This window comes from Carassius gibelio, chromosome B3, assembly GCF_023724105.1.
Source record: "Carassius gibelio isolate Cgi1373 ecotype wild population from Czech Republic chromosome B3, carGib1.2-hapl.c, whole genome shotgun sequence".
In the NCBI taxonomy this organism is placed as follows: Eukaryota; Metazoa; Chordata; class Actinopteri; order Cypriniformes; family Cyprinidae; genus Carassius; species Carassius gibelio.
This window is the reverse complement of record NC_068398.1, coordinates 3031715-3053004: the sequence shown is the minus strand read 5'-3', so window position 1 is coordinate 3053004 and position 21290 is coordinate 3031715. Positions and strand designations below refer to the sequence as shown.

At 38.0% G+C, this 21290-nt stretch overlaps 1 protein-coding gene across 8 annotated transcripts in view; it reads right to left on the bottom strand.

Moving 5' to 3' along the window:
• Positions 1–21290, bottom strand: part of LOC127952149 (zinc finger protein 271) — a 223445-nt gene that overhangs the window by 72317 nt on the left and 129838 nt on the right. For 3 of the 8 annotated variants that reach the window (XR_008152828.1, XR_008152833.1, XR_008152829.1), the window contains exons 2-3: positions 17602–18241; positions 2873–5678 (exon numbers count right to left, since the gene is read on the bottom strand). The exons of 1 other annotated variant lie outside the window; for it this stretch is intronic. Coding sequence is in view for 1 of the 7 variants with exons in the window: in XM_052550481.1 (XP_052406441.1) it covers positions 4012–5678; positions 17602–18172 (2238 nt within the window). In the remaining 6 variants the exon portion in view is untranslated. Of the gene's footprint in view, positions 1–2573; positions 5679–17601; positions 18242–21290 lie in introns of those variants that run through there. 4 more of the 8 variants (XR_008152832.1, XR_008152831.1, XR_008152830.1 and 1 more) reach the window with 4 other exon arrangements.

The window sequence follows — 21290 nt, the reverse complement described above, 5'->3', positions numbered from 1 at the left end:
CCCCTAGTGCATTTGTGCTCATCTTACATCATTACAAACATCTTTGCAAAACAATTTCTGATCTTATTATACTTTTCTTATTTTTCAAATTCAGTTACACATTATTATTCATTAGGATTTATTTTATATGATATTTCATCAAGATTTGTTATTTTGATTGTTTTATGAATTTGTGCTTTATCATATTAATGTTTTATTTAACTTATACATTCATTATCACTCATTTATTCTTCCTTTCCATTTCTATTCATGAAATGTGAAATAGAAATAGTACTTTGACACATTGTTATTTACTATAATTCACTTACACATGAGTTGTAGTACCAAAAAAAAAAAGAAAAGAACTGTAGATAGTACTTGATAATTCACTTTAGATTTACCCTTGACTCGGTATAGCTGTTTTACAGTAGAAGCACAACTAAATTAGCAAATAACATTGTTATCGTTACAATGAATTAAAATAAATCAAATGTATTTTGTCACCATGGTTTTGTTTTACATGCTGAATGATGAAGTCTGTATGTGACTCAGATTGTCAGAAATAGTATATGTTTTTCACCATTGAAAAATAGCCTACTTAATGGTTTAGTTAGAATTTATGTCACCTTTAAACGGCAATATATTTATTACTTTCCTTCCCTTCTCATGAATCCAAGTATGATAACTGCCAGCTGGTTGGCAATTTTCTAGGTAGGGTACCACATCCAACAAGTTTAGTATACATTTAGTATGATTTATCCCAATATAAAAAAATGAAAAGTATTAAAACTGAAACATTTTAAATAAAGATAATTGTTTTACCAAGTTAAAGCAAGCTTTTTTTTTTCAAGAAATTTTTAATTGTATTTTTTATTTTCAGGATTCACCACTTATGTATACAGTGCAACAGCAAAAACTGGCAAAAAAAAAAAAAAACACAAAGGAACTAACAATATTCTGAATTTGTTGAATGTGGTGATCTGAAAGCACACTGTAAAATAAATCAAGTCTAATTATTATTTATTAACAACACTGCATGAAAAGGTGTGTTTCTGGACTGTTCATGTCAGCAGACGAACCCATAAATGTATTGTTTCCGGCAGTTTCCATCTATGTGCTCTGGCGTTTCTGATTTCTGGACACTGTCAGAAATGGACTGTATGGCGGCATTTCACTGTCATTTAAGCAGAAGAAGTGCCTGTGAACTAATAGGAAATACTAAGTAACTTTTTGTATATTTTCATCTCTACAAACATTGATCATATGCCGATTCCACATCTTTATCATACTTTAATGTAATTGTTAATTATTTAACAATTATAAACCCTAGTTTATATATTATTTACTACCCAAATACCTTTTATGTATATAAATAAGTACTGTTTCAAAATATTCAATTAGCTTTTAGTCATTTAATTTCTAATACAATAAATCATACATGATAAAGGAAGTCAGAGAGTGTGTAAAAGCTGTGCAGTGTGTAAAATGCATTGGTGTATGAGTGGCCCTGAAACGCCACTCTCAACTCAGCCTGTCTTTAATGTCTGTATCATCAAGCCGAATAAGAGTTCATCTGATGTAGCCTACTGCTCTGCAAATTAGTCACAACATTTTCTCATATTGTTTGGCTGTTGTGGCTATATTTACAGAGATTTAGGGCCGTTACATAGTCAACGCGAGCAAGCAACGCGAGCGAGCGACGCGCTCCCTTTTCAGTGGACGCAAGCGTCACGGGTGATGCATGTATGCAATACACCTCTCACGCAACAGGGGGTAGTAGAGTCGGGTAATATTCAGATCACAATGGCAACTGAAGAGGAGTGTATTCTGTTGCTGATGAACTATCGTATAAATGTGGATGAATACGTATAAGTTCGCATAATTTTTCCTCTTCGCCCGCCATTGCATTCAAACCTTCTTCTTCTGTAAACACAATATACTTGAATTAATGTTCAATACTTGCAATGTCGCCCCCACCGACAACGCATAGTATTGCGAGCATCGGCGCGTCGCGTATCAAAAACTAGGACGACACATTTGGCTATGCACCGACGCATAATGGTGGCCGAAGCGTAATGATGCGTAACCTCGGGGACGCGTATGCGTACAGATGCGTTGACTATGAAACGGCCCTTACAGCTGTGGATGTGTTTATGACTCATTATTACGACGAATCTGGTATGTTCTGCGTTTCCATTATTCATGTTTTGATGTGTACTGCTTACACAAATTTAGCAAATACAGTATTTATAAGCTTTCCATTGAAAAACAGCGATCTGTCATCGATGCTTGAGGCTTAGATCTTTATAACGATATATAGTTTGTCAAGATTAACTTTGTCCCGTTTCATTTAATCTATTCGTAAACACTGACACGTGTGAGTTGAGGGGTGTTGAGGATGCCCACGTCGGGGTGCAGGCTTACAGGTTAAATTACAATTAAGAAATTTTAACTGAAGTAAATTATTGACTTTTTTTATTAAGACCCTAAATAGTCATATCAACTTGTGGAAAATGGGCTTCCGATGACCCCTTTAAAATCTCTAGTCTCAAGGTATCCTTTACGCACAAAACACTTTCCACACTGAGAGCAGGTTCAGTTCAATTCATTTTTATTTATTTCCCAAAGGCAATTTGGCTGTAGCAATCAAATATTTCACATAAACAACAAAAACCCAATACATTTCCTTCCTAAAAAGTTTTTACCTAAAAATTAAAAACTTTACAACTGAGGCGATAAATGAAAGTTATTTTACTTCCCCGGTTTACAATCAAGACGATTCATGTTTTTCCCTTTTAGAGACCTAAACCAGCACAACAGTGAAAAAGATAACAGTAACTCAATATAGGATCTGTAGAACATGCACATCAATGTTTTGTCCACATTAAATAACCTTAGTTTCCACAAGCAATACAATCTTTGCTGCCCCCTCTTGCACAAAACCTCAGTATTGGAAGAAAATTGCAATGTGTTATCCAACACAGTGCCCAAATACTTGTACTGTTTAACACTCTCAATACCTACTCCATTAATGCTTGCTTATACTAAATAGATTTCACCCAAGAGTTAAAATCAATAGTCATCTCCTTAGTTTTATAAACAGTAAATGCACAATATGTAAGATTATTTTATTACAATATCCAAAAACCACTAGAAGTGTTACATAATTGCTGACTTGTGTACTTACATTATCCCAAATGTTTCGAAGAATGTTTACAACTAGTTAACACAGACAGTTGCCATAGTGTCACTGTGTCACCTGCCAATTAATTCATAACCACTCAATTTCCGATTTTATTTTGTAGAAAACATGGAACCACCAAAGACGTTTTAATGTTGTGGAGGACTTCCAAATATATCTAGTATGATAAAACAGTACTGATTTACCTCTCATACGCACGACTGGAAGCAGCTGAAGCGATCAACTCTGGAATAATTAAAGCTCCGCTGCTTTCGAGCTGTACGTTTGTCACACTTGTTCATTGGTCTTGTTGCACTTAGACGGCTTATTTTGAATACATGCCCTCCATCAGTGAAAATTACATATTGTGCCTTTAAGTTTTAAGAAAACATTCTGACACCACATAATAAAATCATAAACCATAGGGCAAATTATGGAGTCCTCCTCACTCATTAAGCTAATGATTACAGAATTGTGTACATTACAGAATGCCTATTAACTACTCTTACAGTCTTTATGTACAAGATAAATAATAAGGGGGGAGAGGACACATGCTTGAGGTGATCCAGTTGATGAAAGTCATTCAGAAAAACAGTAATTTACTTTAACTCCCCAAGGTAAAAGGCTTTTATGAAGAGTGGGTTACCAAATGAACCTCGCCATGTCCTTTCTGTGTAAAGGTTTTTCCAAACTGAGAGCAAGTGAAAGACTTTTACCCCGTATGAATGAACATGTGCCTCTTAAGCCTTGATTTAAACGTGAAAGTGTTTCCACACTGACAGCAGCAGAAAGGATTTTATGAAGTGTGTTACCAAATGATTATTAAGTTGTCCTTACTGTGTAAAAGTATTTCAATATTGAGCGCAGATGAAAGACTTTATCCCAGCATGAATTAACATGTGCTTTTCAAGCATTCCTTTATGTATGAAACTCTTTCCACACTGAGAGCAGCTGAAAGGCTTTATCCCAGCATGAATTAACATGTGATTCTTTAAGCCTACTTTCAGTGTAAAACTCTTTCCACACTGAGAGCAGCTGAAAGGCTTTATTCCAGTATGACTTATCATGTGATTCTTTAAGCCTACTTTCCTTGTAAAACTCTTTCCACACTGAGAGCAGCTGAAAGGCTTTATTCCAGTATGACTTATCATGTGATTCTTTAAGCCTACTTTCCTTGTAAAACTCTTTCCACACTGAGAGCAGCTGAAAGGCTTTATTCCAGTATGACTTATCATGTGATTCTTTAAGCCTTCTTTCCTTGTAAAACTCTTTCCACACTGAGAGCAGCTGAAAGGCTTTATTACAGTATGAACTGACATGTGATCCTTAAGATTTCTGTTACACGTGAAAGTTTTTCCACACTGAGAACAGATGAAAGACTTTATTACAGTATGAACTGACATGTGTTGTTCAAGCGCTGACTTCTGTGTAAATCTGTTTCCACACTGAGAGCAGCCGAAAGGCTTTATCCCAGCATGAATTAACATGTGACTCTTTAAGGTTTCTTTCCTTGTAAAACTCTTTCCACACTGAGAGCAGCTGAAAGGCTTTATTCCAGTATGAACTAACATGTGACTAGTTAAGCTTGTTTTATATGTAAAACTCTTTCCACACTGAAAGCAGCTGAAAGTCTTTATCCCAGTATGAACTAACATGTGACTCTTTAAGATTGTTTTATATGTAAAACTCTTTCCACACTGAGAGCAGCTGAAAGGCTTTATTCCAGTATGAACTAACATGTGATACTTTAAGCCTGCTTTATTTGTAAAACTCTTTTCACACTGAGAGCAGCTGAAAGACTTTATTCCAGCATGAACTAACATGTGTTGTTCAAGCTTTGCTTTGTGTGTAAATCTCTTTCCACACTGAGAGCAGCTAAAAGGCTTTACCTCAGCATGAATTAACATGTGATTCTTTAAGCTTGTTTTCCGTGTAAAACTCTTTCCACACTGAACGCAGCTGAAAGGCTTTATTCCAGTATGAATTAACATGTGCCTCTTTAAGCTTTTTTTTTGTTTATAACTCTTTCCACACTGAGAGCAGCTGAAAGGCTTTATTTCAGCATGAACTAACATGTGACTCTTTAAGCTTGCTTTATTTGTAAAACTCTTTTCACACTGAGAGCAGCTGAAAGACTTTATCCCAGCATGAATTAGCATGTGATACTTTAAGCCTGCTTTATTTTTAAAACTCTTTTCACACTGAGAGCAGCTGAAAGGCTTTATCCCAGCATGAATTAACATGTGATCCTTAAGATTTCTGTTACATGCGGAACTCTTTCCACACTGAGCGTAGCTGAATGGCTTTATTTCAGAATGAATTAACATGTGCCTCTTAAGAATTTTGTTACTTCTGAAACTCTTTCCACACTGAGAGCAGCTGAAAGGCCTCTTGACTTGTGTTGTTTTAAGGCTGGAACTCACTGATTTTTCTCCATTGACATCCTGATCTTTCTGATCCCGATATTTCTCCTCCAGCTCATTCAGATCTTGCCTTTCTTCTTTCATTTTCATCAGGGCTATAAAAAAAGAATGAAAATCAAATGGTAAATTTGAAAAATAAGAGAATAAAATATTTGTGTACAGATGAAAACAATGTCAAAACTGTCCTTTGTTAACACAGTGCAATGAAAATAACTAAAAACATTGCATTATGCTGACAGGTCAATAGATGGTGATATCACTTTGTAGAGAAACAATACACAATGACAGCTCCAGCAAACAAAGTTTGTTCTTTGATCACTATCTTTAATTTAACAATTTAAATGAATATAAGTTAGTCACTGGCTTGATTCACACATACACACACACACACAACATTGAACACTTTGAGACAAATACAATCTAACTGAATTCGAATAATCACCGATTGGGTCAATCTCACGAACCTGTTGAAATACCATGGCACTAATTATTTTAAATATTAAACATGCAATTTAGTAATATATAAAACATAAAGAAAATACGGTTCTCTACCTTACACAAGAGTAATTTCAACATAGAAATTAATTATTTTTGCATTTTATTCCATTTTCTGTTGAAATTCTCATTACCGCAATGAGTCCAGCTGTTTCTGAATTGATGGTGCGAAGACCCTGTTGGATTACCTCCGTTTATTAGGGCTCAAGCCCGAAGGGGCGAAGAGCCCTCTTGTTTCCCTAGGATTATTAGGGCTCAAGCCTGGAGGACGAGAGCCACCAATTGTTCTCCTTAGGATTATTTGTTATTATTATACCTTAAAAATTTTTCCCAAGGTTTCGAGGGCTTTTAGGGGGCCTTAATATGATTAAAAAGTCTTGAAAATTTTACTCAATTTACTTCAAACTTCATCAGAATAAATGACAAAACATGGCCGATGAAAATCTGTAAAGGGGATTATTGATATCTAATATAGTTTTGCCATGGCAACGCTTCAAACTTGAATATTCGGTTCTGGTGATTTTGAAGCAGATAACATGTTCAGAATTAAATGAAACTTAAAACACATATCAGTAATAATGATAGGTAGACCATGGCAAAAGCTTATTAAAGGGCGGGGAAGAGTCATTCCATAGGGGCCACCTTTTGTCAAAAGTGTGTGGGGGGGGTAGTTTTAGCTACAGACACCAAACTCGATACACAAATTGTTATTATCAAGACAGACAACTTTCTAATTCAGAGTCATAAGCTATGACCAACAGGAAGTAAGCCATTTTGATTTGAATATGGATGTTTGGAATATAACTGTGAATTAATGCATACTCCTCAGAGGAGAATTACACTATGCACACCAAACTTGGTGTACATGATGCCAAAACATTGAGGAACTTAAATTGTGAATGGATTTTGGATAGTTTGAACTTTTTTTGTTGTAGTGATTTTTTTAAATAACAGTAAAAAGGAACCAGGAAATGTCTTTAAAAAAATTACATATAGAAGAGAAGTCATTCTGTGGAAATATGGATAGTTTCACAACTATACAACACAGTTGTAACAAAATAAAAAAAAACTATCAGACATCTGATGATCACTCTGTCACTGCTCTGTGTGTCAGGAAGAGTAGTGTGAAATGCTGTATATTAAGACTAATTCATTAGATTAGATTAGATTCAACTTTATTGTCACTGCACATGTAGGTACAAGGCAACGAAATGCAGTTAGCATCTAACCAGAAGTGCAATAAGCAGTAAGTACAGAATAAAGGTCTATAATATGTACAATTACTATACAGGTAGGTATTATGGACATAATTTACAGATATTAAATACTATAAGCTCGATATACAGATAGGTGTACTATGAACATACTATACAGATGGGCTATGTAAAGTACACTATTGGCAGAACTATGAACATAATTTACAGTATTGCAATGGACAGTAAAGTGCATAGAAAAATATTTCAATGTGCAAATGGATTATACAGTGTTCCTGGATGAACAGGCAGTAGTGCAAGTAATAACAAGTTACTTTTTGCTTGTTGTGAGTAAATAAATAAATCCGAGTGTTGAAGAGGGGGAGGAGTCTATGTGTGGTGTGGGGGATGTTGAGGGGTGTCAGAGGGCAGAGTTCAGCAAGGAGACAGCTTTAGGGAAAAAGCTGTTCCTGAATCTTGTGGTCCTTGTCCGGAGGCTCCTGAAACGCCTCCCGGAGGGGAGGAGGTTAAACAGTTTGTGGTCCGGGTGAGAGGAGTCCTTGAGAATGCTGCGAGCTCGACGTAGACAGCGTTTCCTCTGGATGTCCTCAAGAGCAGGAAGTGGGGTCCCTGTGATTCGTTGGGCAGATTTTCACCACCCTCTGCAGTGCCTTGCGGTCAGCCACTGAGCAGTTCCCATACCAGACTGTGATGCAACTGGTCAGGATGCTCTCGATCGCACACCGGTAAAAGTTCACCAGGATGGATGAAGACAGCTGGTTCTTCTTCAGTGTCCTGAGGAAGAAAAGGCGCTGGTGAGCCTTCTTGACCAGGCTGGAGGTGTTTGTAGTCCAGGACAGGTCCTCCGAGATGGTGGTTCCCAGGAACTTGAAGCTGGAGACACGTTCAACAGCCAGCCCGTTAATGTGGATGGGGTCATGAGTGCTTCCATTCTTCTTCCTGAAGTCCACAATGAGCTCCTTGGTCTTATTGGTGTTAAAGAGCAGGTTATTGTCAGCGCACCATGTGGCCAGGTGCTGTATCTCTTCCCTGTAGGCAGTCTCATCGTTGTCACTGATGAGGCCAATCACCGTGGTGTCATCTACAAACTTAATGATGGAGTTGAATCCATGCACAGGCTTGCAGTCGTGGGTGTAAAGGGAGTAGAGGAATGGGCTCAGCACACAGCCCTGTGGTACGCCAGTGTTAAGTGTGATGGTGGTGGAGTGGTTGTGTCCTGACCGAACATGCTGAGGCCTGTTGGTCAGAAAGTCCATAATCCAGTTGCAGAGGGAGGTGTTAATGTCCAGGTCTCCAAGTTTTGTGGTCAGCTTGGAGGGAATGACGGTGTTAAATGCTGAACTGAAGTCAACAAACAACATCCTAACATACGTGTTGTTATGGTCCAGGTGTGTGAGTGCAGAGTGCAGCACTGTGCATACTGCATCCTCTGTGCTCCTATTTCTGCGGTAGGCAAATTGGTGTGGGTCCAGTGTGGGTGGGAGGCAGTCTTTGAGGTGTGCTAGGACCAGTCGCTCGAAGCACTTCATAGTGATGGGGGTGAGTGCTACGGGGCGATAGTCATTGAGGCACGTTGGGGAGGAGTGTTTCGGTACTGGCACAATGGATGTGGACTTAAAACATGTAGGCACAGTTGCTTGGATGAGGGACAGGTTGAAAATGTCAGTGAAGACCCCTGCAAGCTGCTCTGCACATGCCTTAAGCACACGTCCAGGAATGCCATCAGGGCCAGCAGCCTTGCGTGCGTTGATCCGGCTCAGTGCAGTGTGGACATCTGTGGAGGTGAGTTTGAGAGGTTGGTGGTCTGAAGAGGCTGAGATTTTGGTGGCCGTCTCCTTGCTGTCGCTGTTGAAGCGAGCATAAAAGTCATTTAGCTCGTTAAGGAAGGAGACGTCCGTGACCGTTGGAGTGGAGTTGCTAGACTTGTAGTCACTGATGATCTGGATGCCCTGCCACATGCGTCGGGGGTCAGAGTTGGAAAAGTGTTCCTCTACCTTCAGCTTGTAGCAGTACTTGGCCTTTTTGATGCCCCTTTTCAGGTTAGCCCTGGATTTACTGTAGGCCTGAGCGTCGTCTGACCTGAAGGCGGTGTTGCGGGCTTTCAGCAGAAGTCGCACCTCCTTGTTCATCCATGGCTTCTGATTAGGGTATGTTGTTATCTGTTTTTCTGTTGTTACACTGTCAATGGTGGAGTTGATGTGATCCAGTACAGAGGAGGTGTAGATATCAATGTCTGTGTGAGAGCCACAGGCAGCCTGTGAAGCAAACATACTCCAGTCAGTGTGTTGAAACCTGTCTTGAAGTAAAGAGTCTGCTCCAGTTGGCCACACTTTGATGGTCCTCACTAGCCGCATTTCCACTGTCGGGCCAGTGCGAGCCAGGGCTTAAAGCGGGCCGGGCGGGGCTCATAGCCCCGGGCCAGTAGCACGAGGCCAGAATAGCGCAGGGTTTCCACAGAGGAGCTTGAAGCACCGCTGCACGTCACTAAAACACGCCCTTTACACGCCTCTCAGAACAACGTCATGCAACCTCATTATTTCACCAACAAAGAGAAGTTATCAGAAAACTAAGAAATAAGTCACTGGAACATGCGCGATCACAAAACAAACATAATAAAAGCTGCCGTTTGTTTGCATGCTTTGTTATATATTCAAATTCAAAAGCATCGATGTTTTAACTATAGAATTGATTTAATTTATCAGGACTCAAAATTAATCTAAATACACTTATTACTATTTTATTTATTTATTTATTTTTAACGCTTATGAAAATAGCCTGCTTATTCAGTCGAGTCTGTTTCTGTTTATTAGCCACAGTAGCCGTCACATTTAGAATTAATGATAATATCTCTATTTTTATAAAAACTCCCGAACAAAAAACATTATTAGGCCATATTCTTTTATGATAGGCAACGTGAGAAAAACTCTCGAGACGAGGTTTGTGACAGATAATATAAGTTACTTAATAAATACACGACTGTGATAGAGAATAAGAAGCTGACGTCTGATTTCTTCAAGCGGTCATATTTTACCATGTTTACTATGGTAATGTGTTTAGCGTGCATATCTTTTTCATGGCTTATAAATATGCCTTGTATGGTGATTTTAATCCACATTGGATCAAGTTATTTCAAACACTCTCTGCTGACTGAAAGAGAGTTTTGAGCTCGACTTATTTAAAAAAGTGTTTAATGCTGGTGTTAAAGCTGTTATCTTTCTGAAATGATCCGCAGTGCAGTCTCGCTATTTTTATAAAAGCTCCCGAAAAAAATCATTACTAGGCTATATTTTGATGATATGCAACGTGAAGCTAAACTCTTGAAACGAGACGACAGATAAAATGTTACTTAATAAATACACAATTGTGATAGAGAATAAGAAGCTGACGTCTGATTTCTCCAAGCGGTCATATTTAACATCTTTACTGTGTAACGTTAATGTTTAGCGTGCATAGTCTTTTACATCGCTTATAAATATTTCTGCCTTGTTTAGTGATTATAATCCACATCGGATCAAGTTATTTCAAACACTTGCTGCTAACTAAGAGTGAGTTTTGAGCTCAACTTATTTTAAAAGTCTTTAATGCTGCTGTTAAAGCTGTTATCTTTCTGAAATGATCCGCGCTGACGCTCTCTAGACACGGAGAAACTCCGCCTTTGTTCATAACCCCTCCTCTAGCCCCAGCTGGCCCGCTTTGGCCCAAGGTTTTCGTCGGGCCAAAAAACCTGGCCGTTGGCCCCGAGGAAGCCCCGGCGAGGCACGATCAAGCCCCGGAAGTGACTGTGGAAACGCGACTGGCCCTGGCACGCACTAGCACGCCCGGTCCTAGCTCGATAGTGGAAACACGGCTACTGATGGCTTCACACGGTTGATGAGGGGTGAATACTTAGGGGTGAGAAACAAAGAAAGGTGATCAGACTGTCCGAGGTGGGGGAGGGGGCTCGCCATGTAAGCTCCATTAATGTTTGTATAAACATTATCCAAAGTTTTGTCTCCTCTGGTGTGGCAGGAAACATGCTGGTGAAATTTGGGGAGTACTGTTTTTAATTTGCAGTGATTAAAATCACCCGCGACAATAAAAGCAGCCTCAGGGTGAGCAGTCTGTTGTTTACTAATGGCTGCATGAAGTTTGTTCAAAGCAAGCTTGGCATTAGCATCCGGTGGAATATAGACTGCGGTTATTATGGTGGAAGTGAACTCCCGTGGCAGATAAAAAGGTCTACATTTAACCATGAGAAACTCTAGGTTAGCTGAGCAGTGTCTCCCAACAATGACAGTGTTCGTACACTAAGCTTTGTTGACATAAATGCACAATCCACCACCTCTTGTCTTGCCGGAGTCATCTGCTGTTCTATCTGCCCGGAGCGTGTAGCGTCCGGCTAGCTCAATAGCATTGTTGGGTACGTCGCTGTGTAGCCATGTTTCTGTGAAAACCATGACATTGCAGTCCAGAAGTCTCTTACTGTGGGTGATGCGGAGTTGTAACTCATCCATTTTGTTCACCAGTGACCGCACATTAGCGAGGAAAATGCTGGATAAAGAGAGCCGGAACGGTGTTAGCTTTAGCTTAGCTCTTAGACCTCCGCGCTTCCCCCGCCTTTGTTTACGATCTCGACGCCGCCTGCGAGCACTTCCGCCCGGCCGGGTAGAGTGCGAAGCCTCGGGTGTTCTAGCGATCTCAGGGATGAGTCGAAGATTGGTGATAAAACTGCTGGTAAAGTCCTCACCGATATCCAAAAGCTCCTGTCGGGTGTATGATGTTAAAGCAAAGCTGTTCAGTACGAACAGACCCGAGATGAGCAGGAATAAAACTGCAAAATTGCAAAAACTGGAGAGACGCTGAGCCTCGCGATGTGTTCGCGCCGCCATCTTGGTCATCGTATAGGCTTTATGGACAAAAGTTTTAAGTGACTCCTGAAGGATCAGCACCACATCCTGTTTTACCACTGTTTAAATAATTTATCTTACAGAACAGGGGTCGGGAATGTACGGCTCGCGAGCTGCACCTGGCTCTTTGACAGAAGTCATGTGGCTCGCCAGATCGCTCACCTTTTACCAGCAAATGATCAATTTACGAAAAATAATACATCACTATAGATCGGCGATTTGTTGCAGAGTCTACATAAGCTGATAAAAGGTTTAAAATAATATTTTTTTTACCCGGCAATGTGTTTTCAGTGCGCATTCAGTGCGAGAGTCGCGACAGCAAACCACGGACTTGTCTATGGTAATATAGAGCTGTTAAACTGAATCTGCTACGTAGCTTGTTAGCTTGTGGCAATAGTGGGAAAAAAATTCAATGTAGAAAGAAAAAAAAAGTGACAGGACTGAAAACATATACTTTGTTCCAAGAGCCAGTATGTTACTTTGGCTTTTTCCGAGCAGCTTTCAGCGGTTGGGACTGTTATTAATAAAGGAACTAGGACTGTGTGATATGGACAAAAAAAAAAAAAAACATTTAATTTTGAATTTCGATTTTGACATGCACAGACATGCTTTATAGTCATAAATGCATTCAGTATGAATTTGAAACATATTTTCAAAAGAAAACCTATTAGAGCTTAATCAAAAAGTTGTAACGTCTCTAGAACAGACATAAGTCAAAATAATCACCAAGTAAAGGTGTGACAAAATGGCAAACATATGGCAAACAAATAAAATAAAAGAAATCCTGTGTCCAGGGATTTTTTTTTTTATTCTTTTTTGCAAAGCATCGTGCCTCAGGTGTTGAAATATATTTGTTATACAATATACAGGTTCACACGCACTTCGTTTGCAGTGCGTATACGATTATGTGTTGTAGAAGTGTAACAGAGTTAAAAAGAACATTCATTATGATATTAATGGATGTTGAATTCCATGAAATTAGAGGGTAAATTCAAATCTAAAGGTATTTTGGTGCCGTATTTTGGTAAGCGTTTTTCTCTTCTCTCCTGTTTATGGTGTTTTAAAAAAAGTGATAAAAGTGTGTTTAATAAGAGTTTTTCTGATGTAAACGTTTGTAGTGACTATATCAACAAATGTGCAGTGAGTTGGATGCGTTTATATGTCCGATGGATACATTGTTGAGTACTTATCGTTGTGCCTCGTTACTCATGCGGTGAAATTAACGTGCTACTGCAACATCAGATAGCTTAATGGAATACAGACAGTTATCTTCATTTTATGTTTTTTTTTATTTCAGTGGTTTATGTCTGCAGTGTTATCACCCTGTCTAATAATACATTTTGAAGTATTTCTCAGGTATGTGATTTTCATGTTTATTTTTGTCATTTTGTTAACATGAAATTGTACATAGTTCAGCAGAAAATGGTTCACACTACTGCGGTGGTTTATGTCTGCAGTGTTATCACCCTGTCTAATAATACATTTTGATGTATTTCTCAGACACATATCATTGCTGCGGAGAATAAAAGAAAGAACAGACAACCAGAGTCTTGTGTGCGTCGTCCATTCAAAATTTGTGACGGTTGTGTGGGATATGCTAAGGCCACATTGGGGTAAAGAAATTTACCCTGCGGTTATTATGGGTGGCTCAATAGCACGATATGCGGTATTACCGCCATTTATTTATTTTTTTTCATACCTAATTTATCCTGATTTTGCTACATACAAAGCTCTATCGTTGAGTTATGTAGCATATTGCTTTTTTAACTGACAGAGAGACACGTTTTAAAACATTTTTGTTTATTGTTAAATGCCAAACAGCAACAAGAACATGCGTTTTCCAATAATTTTTTTTTTTAAGAAATCAAAGAGTTCTAACATGTATTACACGTATTTACGCGTGACTTTGGACAGCAGCGGAAATCCAGACTGATTATCGCGCCACCACTGGCCCACCAGGACAGTGGATTCGCATTGGAGTCGAAGCACTCCTCCTGCAGAAAGCGTGTGAGCTCGTTATCTGCTCACGCTCTCTTGGGTATGGGCACTGACGCAGAGGTTGTCCGTGACTTCAGCGGGTATGCCTGTTACTTTCACGGCTGTATTTTACAGATTTCGCAAAGGCTTCAGCTATTCTTCCTAACTGTCGGCCAGTACCGGCTTCAGCTGTTCTTTTTGATGTTGCTTCGTGACCTGATGCTTGAGGGGGCAGCTTAACATGGCTTAATGTACTAAGACAGTGATATTAACAGACCAAACTCACTAAAGTTCATACTAATAAAGTATACTATCTATAAAAAATCATATGAATCAATATTGCGGTTATCGCAACAGCCCTACATTGGGGACAACAATCGTTTCAGAAGCAGCAGTGGGAGCGCATTAATGTAACACAAAAGCACATTAAAATAGTGTGAGTACAAATCTCTCCGATCACACGCAGATTTCCTTTGCTTTGTCACAAAACCAGACACGCATGCTCAGATACACGCTGCTTTCGCTCAGAGAGAGTGATCAAGGCCACCGCGAAGAAATGTTTATAGAGCATTTAAATCATTTATAAAATATTTCAAAGAAAAATATGTATTTTAAAAAGCTAATGAATTTTGCTAGTAATATAGTTTTTATCTAATTTCACAAATGTTTATATATCATTAAAAGGATTTTTTAAAATGGTTATAGATCATGAAAAGTGTTGGCAACAATTTATAATAAGCTCTCTTTGGTTTACATTAGTGCATTATGCATTAACAAAAACGAACAATGAACAATCTATTTTTCAAATAATTTATTAATCTCTTTTATGTTAGTTAATCCTATCATTTAAAAAAATTGTTTGTTGTTTCACTGTACATAAACTAATCTTAAAATAAAACTAAATAAAAAATGCATAAGTAAATAATGTATTAAAATATGTTTAACTAAGCTTTAACCTTATATATATATATATATATATATATATATATATATGTATGTGTGTGTGTGTGTGTGTGTGTGTGTGTGTGTGTGAGAAAGAGACTCACATTGATAAAATTACATACAATTATTGTTCATGTAAATTAATATAATTAATGTTTATGACTGAAACTTTACTGAAAGTGTTAAATTTTATATATTGTATTGTGTTTGTTTGTGTCTGTTGATGGTTCGGATTAACCCTTTCATTGCTGTATCTTTTAATTCCAAACTGAACCCAAGTGCACAATCCTGTTCCTGGTAATCACTGTCCGGCAAAGTTCAGCTCCAACTCTAATCAGTCACACCTACCTTTAAATTTCAAGCGATCCCGAAGACCTCAATTAGTTGCTTCAGGTGTGTTTGATTAGGGTTGAAGCAAAATTTTGCAGGACTGTCAATCGCCATAAACAGAATTGGACACCCCTGTACCAGAGGGCTACTGTGTATGTGCCCGCTGGGCACAGTTTTACTGATGCCACTGGGGTTGCGTTTGTAAGGTTTCATTTTTTGCATCTTGAAAAAAGAATTCTGTGTTCTATATCCCCCCCTGTGTTGCGTTCAGCTTTTCAGTTTGTAAAATGAATGATCCTTTAAATCTCTTTTGTGAATGCTTTAAATGTGAAAATAGTCCTCACTTTAGATGATCCCACAAAAACAGATAGCTGACAGTTATTAAATGTTTTATAAAAACCTGACTTTATCATGAATTACAGGAATATATGTCAATAAAGCAGTTATTAACACACTGACTAACTATTATCATGTGTCTACATAATAAGATTTATATATTTACACTAAAATAGTTTATTAATATTTTTTTCTTCTAATTATTTTGAACTTTACAGTAAGATAGATATTGGCAAAATTGCAGCTGTAGTAAGCCAGTCTCATAACTACAAACGTACTACAGCCTTTGGAGCATGAAAAAACCTGTTGATTTAAAGTAATTTTTCATGAATATATTTGTGTACTATACATACAGTAAAAAAGATATTGGGAAAATGTAACCTGTAGAAAGTCAAACATGTCTTCTATGTACAAACATTCTACAGCCTTTAGAATATGGAAAAACACTTAATGAATTACAGTATTTTCTTCTAAGAATAATTAAGTACTCTATGTACAGGAAGACAGATATTAAGACAGATAAAAGCCGATCTTGTACCTAGGAATGTACTACAATCTTTGGAGTGTGGAAATTTTTTTTGAATTGCTATTATTTAAAATTCAAATAAAAATATTTGTGTACTGTACGTATAGTAAAGGAGGCATTGGTAAAATGTCCCCTTTTGTAAGTTATAATCGTAACTATGAATGTACTATGACCTTTGGAACATTAATAAAAACACTTCTGGTGTATTACGGTATTTTTTGTGTAAATATTTGTGTACTGTACAATAAGATAGATATCGGCAAAATTTCAAATGTAGTAAGTCAGTCTGACCACTAGGAATCTGTTACAACCTACAATTTGGGGAGCTTTAGTACTTTTTTTTCTAAGAATAATTATGTGTTGTATATACAGTAAGAGATATATTGCAATTCTTCACCTGTAGTAAATCAATCTCGCCACTAGGAATGTACTTCAACCTTTGGAACATAACTAAAGCCTTTTGGGGAATTACAGTAATTGTTTTGTAAGAATAATTATGTACTGTATGTACAGTAAGGGAGATGTTGTCAAAATCTCACCTGTAGTAAGTCAGACTGGATGTTAGGAATTAGGACTGTCAAAATAGCTGAAAAACTAAATTACATTTTTTTACTTATATAAATTATATTAAAAATTTAATTTAAATTAATAATATCAGTTAGGGTAATGAAAAGCTTTTTACTTTTCTCCTGAGGCCACGAGGGCGCATTGAGCAAAATATTATTAGAGCACGTTTATTCAAAGCATTAGAATACATGACTGTGGAAAAATATAAAAAATAAAATTAATGAAAATATTATTTAAAATAATGTTTATGAAACAATTATAATTAAGTTCCTTAAAGAACTATAAACAAAACAACATCATGTATGCATGCGTAGTTAAATAAAAATGGCGGAAAGCCAGTCACGCAGAATACATTTTTTTATTAAAAAATATGAGATGCAGTGGGATGGGGAACAAAAACACATCAAAAAAGTCTCGAGATATGTTTTTAAAAAGTTGAACTTCCATTAATTTCACATGGCTTTCTACAAAGGTGTCCCTCTAGAAAATGCGCAAAATATGTGTTCTGTGTGAACGGCTTGGTTTTAGTTTTGATGTAAACAAGATCTTCTCCACATTGATGTTCTGTATTTTTTTTGTGATTGGATAGGCTAACATAAACATTATAATCCGCATACAGGCGATTATAAGAATTTTAAAACATGAATTTTAGACAATTTAATGATAGTTAACGTCTCATTTACAAAAAGGATTTGTGTATGTACCACAAATATTATTTAAAGATGAATGCGGAATAAACACCAACCTCCTTGTTCCTTGTCTTTTATTCTCCTGGCTCCTCGCGTTTTATTCTCCAGGTTTCTGGCTCCTCGCGTTTTATTCTCCGTGTTTCTGGCTCCTCGCGTTTTATTCTCCAGGTTTCTGGCTCCTCGCGTTTTATTCTCCAGGCTTCTGGCTCTTCGCGTTTTATTCTCCTGGTTTCTGGCTCCTAGTGTTTTATTCTCCGGGTTTCTGGCTCCTTGCGTTTTATTCTCCGGGTTTCTGGTTATTCTGCCAGTTTCTGATTCCTCATCTTTTATTCTCCTGGTTTCTGGTTCCTCTTGTTTTACTCTCCCGGTTTCTGGCTCCTCGTCTTTTATTCTCCCGGTTTCTGGCTCCTCGTCTTTTATTCTCCCGGTTTCTGGCTCCTCGTCTTTTATTCTCCCGGTTTTTGGTTCTTCGTGTTTTATTCTCCAAGTTTCTGGTTCCTCCTGTTTTATTCTCCTGGTTTCTGGCTCCTCTTGTTTTACTCTCTCGGTTTCTGGCTCCTCGTCTTTCATTCTCCAGGTTTCTGGTCCACTCATGTTCTCTTCACTCTCTTCTTTAACAAACTCCATCTTCACAGCAGCAGATCTCAGTTCAGATGATACTCCTCCAGATATTCCTGCTTCAAAACTTAGTCACGACTGTGAGGATGAGAATATTACAGGTATTTATTGAGCTGATTCAAAAACAAATTTATTTACAACTTTTCTAACGGTTTGTATTAAACCAGTATCATGAAAAAAAAACACAGCGAAAACTAATCTTCTTCTGCTGAGGATTAATGGTGTTTTTACAACAAACAAAAGTGTTTTAGCGCCACACGCTGGACTGGAGAGTGAAGCGGCAAGAGGAGAGGAAAAAGGTGATGTCTGTAAGTGTCATTTGAAAACATTGCATTTGCGTTTTAAAATACAACAATGAGCACCACAAAACCATTTAAAGAGGCACATTCAGCATTCTCCTTGACGGGAAACAGTCAACAAAGTAAAATAATCTCTAACGTATTGCGCGCTCTCTTTTATCAAATGACTAGGGTGGCCATTCGTGCCATTTTCGCAGGACACATTCTGGCCAGGATTTCAATATTGCCTAAAACATCCAGGTTTTGGCTTTGGTTTCCTGTTTACATAATGACGGTAATGATCACTTGACCAATAACCTGTAGACATTGTATGTTAATCGACCAATCGTGGTGCGTGAGAAATTGGGATCTGCAGAGAACGGTCAAAGCGATGCAAATACGTGTACATTTTATTGTTGGACTGGAAAGCAGCACTGAGCAGACTGATCGGTGTATGACATCAAAGTAACGTGAGAGCGATTTAAAAGCACAAGAAGCCATTGGTCTGTGCAGTGCAAACAAAGCCAAAACGTGGATATTTTTGGCAATTTAAAATTCGTGGCCAGGACGTGTCCTGCGAAAATGGCATGAATGGCCTCCCTACAAATGACCATAATCACATCTATTCATTTTACAGTCCTGCTACTAGCATTTTATTCAGACTAAAACCCCTTTAATTACGGTGAGAAAGCTTTTTTCCAAGTTGCTTTTTCACATAATAATATTTTTCATGTGAATCATGCCCCATTCCGCACTAAACTGCCAGTGTGAAAGACCCCTAAAGCACATCATCACCAGACATTTATACCAGGTGCCTCATATACGATGCTCAGGAAACAAATTTCACTTGTGCAGTATCTGCTGAACTGTTTCATATCTTTTTATCATGTATACTTGAGTTGTATCAATAAGTGTACTGATAATTATTTTCACTGATAACGTCATTAACTATCCCATCTTTAATAAAACATTTTCTATTGTTTGTATTGTGTAATTTATGAATTGATGTGTTCAGTTTTCTGTGCTCATGACTTGGTAACACTTTGCATGGTTAAAGAACAGGTGCAGTGTTCAAAATGTTTTGGCTTAGTATTTGTAGAAAGTAGCGCTGAATAAATGTTGATTGGTAAATGAATGCAGTGTGTTTTTGTCTATCATTTATTAGAATTTAATGTTTTTGTATTGGTTCGCATTATGAATGTATTTACTGTGAATCCCCCATAATTCGATTACAATTAGAGTTCATAAGCTTCATTTTTTGCACCAGAGAATGTTTGAGTTAATTAGTTATTTGTGTACTTCAAGGTAATGGTCGGATCATATCAGGACCCAGACTAGTGCTGCAATGGCGCGTCAACGTAATCGATTATGTTGACTTCAAAAATACGTTGACGTGCATGAAATGCTTCGACGCATCACACGGTCTACATCTCGCGTAATAGCACACTGGTAATGGAGAAAGTTGCATTCTATCACAAAAACGGAGACCACGGTTATCAAAAGTATGGGAATACTTTAAACAGAGGCCAAATAAAATGGCCATTTGTTCCCTTTGCAAAACCGATATGGTGTATCACGGCAGCACAACTGCGATGCACGAGCACCTCAGACAAAAACATCCTGGTGCTCTCCAGTGTTACGGTTTAACTGGCTACCGTGTGATCTTATAACTTCCTGGTTCAGGTCTCTGCTGCAGATGTGATGGAATGACTGCAGCAGATTTGGCGATTCTAAAAAGCACAAACTGATGTGATATTATTTAGTGTCTAATAAATGCAGACTTGCTCATTTTGATATTCTTGTAAAGATTAAGTTATTGGCATGATCACCCGTAGCGGCTGAAGTAAGGATAAAATAAAAGATTAAGTAAGTCTTTGTTGGCGCTGGTTTCGAACACTCATTAGGGGCCATTCACATATCGCTCCTAAAAACAAGTGTAAAACGGCTAGGCGCACCGCTTTCTCCTTTCTAAAGCGCTCGGGCAGTTGCGCCCCTGGGGCGTCTGTCGTTGCTAAGCAACCATGACGTGCTCTCTCCATGAAGACGCGGAAATTTCAGCAAAGGATAAATGGATTTGCAGCTCTAAAAATCGCTTGCAGTAGCTCTGCTACTAAAATGTATTTAAAATATATACCAGTCCCTCCAGAAAAACGCGATTATGCGATTGCGTGATTTAATGCATAATCAGCCAAGGGCCGCATATTTATGCGGGGGTCGCATTTTTTCAAATAGCCGCACTTTCGCCGCATAAAATCCCGATTTCAGGAAGCAAAATATGCGGAGGTAGCATGATTTCATAATACTAATAATTTTCTTTGCAAAAAAGTCACATATATCTTAGCAGAAAGTTGAAAAATGTTGCGTTTACTTCACACAAGTAAATCGCCATTATTTCCCAATGGGAACCTTATGAAGTGACGTAATAGCTCGACGTGAACATCATCTGTGAAGCCCGCGGTGAAACCAGGGTGAAGGAAGCAAATCATTCTCATCTGCCAACAAAAATAAGCGCAAAAGACCCCGCGAAGCAGTTACCCGGTGTGTTAGATGACAGTGGGGGCAAATTATTTTGAGAGAGGGATGAGGATGAGGATGGCGAATGATAGGCCAGTGTTAAAGGCTACGCAGTTAGCTTTCTTTTTCACAGTGGACTGTGTTGAAGTTGATGCACCTCTACAGTTGTAAGATTGTAGTTTTTTGTTACAGAATAGTACCAAAACCTTACAGTTGTAAGTATATTAGTAGTATGTAAAATAATTTACGTAGCAATAAGAGATTGCACTTTGCAATTCCTGTAAAACAGCATTTGTATATTTTTGGGTATATTTTATTTGTATTCATTTTTACAG